The 3,276-nt window shown below is 39.5% G+C and overlaps 1 protein-coding gene across 1 annotated transcript; it reads left to right on the forward strand.

Annotated features, from left to right (window-relative positions):
• The first annotated feature begins 351 nt into the window (after window positions 1-351).
• Window positions 352-2,359, forward strand: LOC147666187 (uncharacterized). Its single transcript, XM_086949232.1, has one exon. It carries the CDS (start codon window positions 352-354, stop codon window positions 1,729-1,731), a length of 1,380 nt encoding a protein of 459 aa, XP_086805358.1. The 3' UTR covers window positions 1,732-2,359.
• The last annotated feature ends 917 nt before the right edge of the window (window positions 2,360-3,276 follow it).

Here is a 3,276-nt window from a genome sequence, read left to right on the forward strand (position 1 = left end):
AAGACTGTTATCTGCTAGAAACATTTCAACATGTTTTAACGGGCTGCATCCAGACATATTTTGCTCAATTCAAGTGTTAAGAAGATTACACACAATTTCTTTTAGAGATTAATGCTGAACATTATCTAAACAAGCCAGACTCTAAAATCGGGTTCACTCTTACCGTGGCATATAAGCAAGAGAAAACTAAATGTAGAGATATTAACTCTAGGAATACACCTTATAAAAACACGGGCTGTGAGAACAAATTTTAACAAATTCAGTGTTAAAACCCGCCTCAATCAAAGCAAAGTAACCCAAGTTGGGGAAAAAAGATTCAGCCATAAATCTCATCTCACTGAATTTGAGAGAATGCACACTGGGAAAAACCACTCTCAGTGCTCAGTGTGCCAAAAAAGTTACAACAATAAATCGTATCTCACTGAGCATATGAAAATCCACCATGGGGAAAAACCTTATCAGTGCTCTGAATGCCAGAAAAGGTTTTGTAACAAACAAAGTCTTTCTCTTCATGTATTAACCCACTCTGTGGAAAAACCTTATCAGTGCTCTGAATGCCAGAAATATTTCAGTCAAAAAAGAGACCTTACTGTACATACAAGGACTCACACTGGGGAAAAACCTTATCAGTGTTCTGAATGCCAGAAAAGGTATTGTAAAAAACAAAGTCTTTCTCAACATGTATTAACCCACACTGGGGAAAAACCTTATCAGTGCTCTGAATGCCAGAAAAGGTTTTGTAAAAAAAAAAATCTTTCTCAACATGTGTTAACCCACACTGGGGAAAAACCTTATCAGTGCACGGATTGCCAGAAATGTTTCAATTCCAAAACCCATCTCACTCGGCATAGAAGAACTCACACTGGAGAGAAACCTCATCAGTGCTCAGAATGCCAGAAATGTTTCATTGACAAAAACAGTCTCACTCATCATATAAGAACCCACACTGGGGAGAAACCTTTTCAGTGCTCTGAATGCCAGAAATGTTTCAGTGTAAAAATCAGCCTCACTGAACATACAAGAATCCACACTGGGGAAAAACCTTATCAGTGCTCTGAATGCCAGAAAAGGTTTAGAAACAAAAAAAGTCTTTCTCAACATGCAATGACCCACTTTGTGGAACAACCTTATCAGTGCTCTGAATGCCAGAAATGTTTCAATGAAAAGCGCCATCTCACGGTGCATATAAGAAGCCACACTGGGGAAAAACCTTATCAGTGCTCTGAATGCCAGAAATGTTTTAGTGTAAAAAGTAGTCTCACACAGCACATAAGAATCCACACTGGGGAAAACAGTTATCAGTGCACTGAATGCGACAAAAGTTTCAGTAAAAAAAGCTGCCTCACTCGGCATACAAGAACCCACACTGAGGAAAAACCTTATCAGTGCTCTGATTGCGACAAATGTTTCAGTCAAAAAATCTGCCTCACTCGGCATAGAATAACCCACACTGGGGAAAAACCTTATCAGTGCATTGAATGTCAGAAATGTTTCAGTGAAAAAAGAATACTCACTTGGCATACAAGAACCCACACTGGGGAAAAACCTTATCAGTGCATTGAATGCCACAAATGTTTCAGTGAAAAAAGAATACTCACTTACCATATAAGAACCCACACTGGGGAAAAACCTTATCAGTGCTCCGAATGCCAAAAATGTTTCAGCCGTAAATCTAGTCTCACTGCACATGTGAGAAGCCATACTGGGGGAAAAACATTATCAGTGCTCTAAATGTCAGAAAAGATTCAGAGGTAGTGATGGTTACATGCACCATAAGAAAACACACCATCAAAAATACTTCAGTGCTCCAAGTGCCAGAAAAGCATCAATTTTAAATGCAATCCCACTCTACATGATCAGACGCACACAGGGAAAAAACATTACCTATGCTGTGAATGCCAGAAATTCCTATTTTTTGATAGGCACAGCCTCACTAACCATAAGCAACTCCATACTAATGAAAACCTTATGAGTGCTCTGAATGCCAGAAAAGCTGCAGATATAAACGCTATCTCACCATGAGAAACTCCACACTGGAGAAAATCCTTATGCCATAAAAGCTTGAATCTGAAAGACTGTGTTATGCTTCATGAGAGATCCCACTCTGGGGAAAAACCTTATGAGTGCTTGAAATGCAAGCAAAGTTTTGGTTACAAATTACTTCTCACTTGACATGAGCGAACTCACATGGGGCAAAAAAGCCTTATGTGTGTTCTGAATGTTTGTACTTGCAAACATCAACTAATTAACAAAAAAATCACAATATTAATGTCTTAAATTTTCTCCACCCAAAAGGTTTCTACTCACACTTGTTTCTTAACATATGACTGAAATCTAGATTTTCATAATAAGATTAGGCCTAGGCGGTGTTCCTCAATGAAGAACTCCGCAAAGTGTCAAAAAAACTCAACCGCTCAACGTGGAGTTCTGCGAGCAGCGGAGTGCGTTAGAGTCAATTTGAAGCGCTTTTTCGGCGAGTAGCACGCTACTCCAGGATCCAAAAATTATTAGTGGTGAATTAGTGTAGGGAAATATAAAATGTATTTGAGAGCTGGACATGTTGGTCTGTTAGTTGGGTTGAAAATGAGAGTGGAGGGATAGAAGAGGGATGGTTTTGCATTTATATAGCGCTTTCTACCCCTGATGAAGTGTTGAAGCGCTTTTCAGCGAGTAGCTACTCCAGAACCCAAAAGATGAATAGATAGATCAATTATTGTGGGTAGGTTGTTTTATTGTATAAATACAACTGTACGAAAATTCATAAAATTCTGTTGTAAAGTTGTATCCAAGAGGCAAGTATAGTCTCTGATAATAATGTATACAAAGTTGGCTTGCCATCAAGACTGATGCCCCGTAATGTTGATGGAAAGTCATCTGTGCTGGAGTATCCTAGACTCTTGTTGAATTGTACCATCCACCATTTAGGTACTGCTATTTGTATCAGGTCCACGTTCTAGGCAGACACAAACGCCGAAATTGTGCACTATTTATATTAAGCATAATGTAGGTGAGCATATGACAGTAACCACTGTACAAGCTGTAGTGCTTAAAAGTAGAGTGACATAGAGGGCAATAAACACTCCACTAACTCTGTCACTCGCTTAGTACAGACGAACGCCAAAGGCTTCGTACATGATGAAGCATCAGAGTGCACCCTCTTTCTGCGTCCCATGGGCATTTTGGCTTTTGTTCCACAGAAGAGGCTGCAGACACTTCCATAGCCCTTTATGTAGTGTGGATCATGTAGGAGAGATTCTCAGCAGGCATGCTTTCCTT

The sequence above is a fragment of the Lissotriton vulgaris genome, unplaced genomic scaffold (genome assembly GCF_964263255.1).
Source record: "Lissotriton vulgaris unplaced genomic scaffold, aLisVul1.2 SCAFFOLD_865, whole genome shotgun sequence".
NCBI classification, from domain to species: domain Eukaryota; kingdom Metazoa; phylum Chordata; class Amphibia; order Caudata; family Salamandridae; genus Lissotriton; species Lissotriton vulgaris.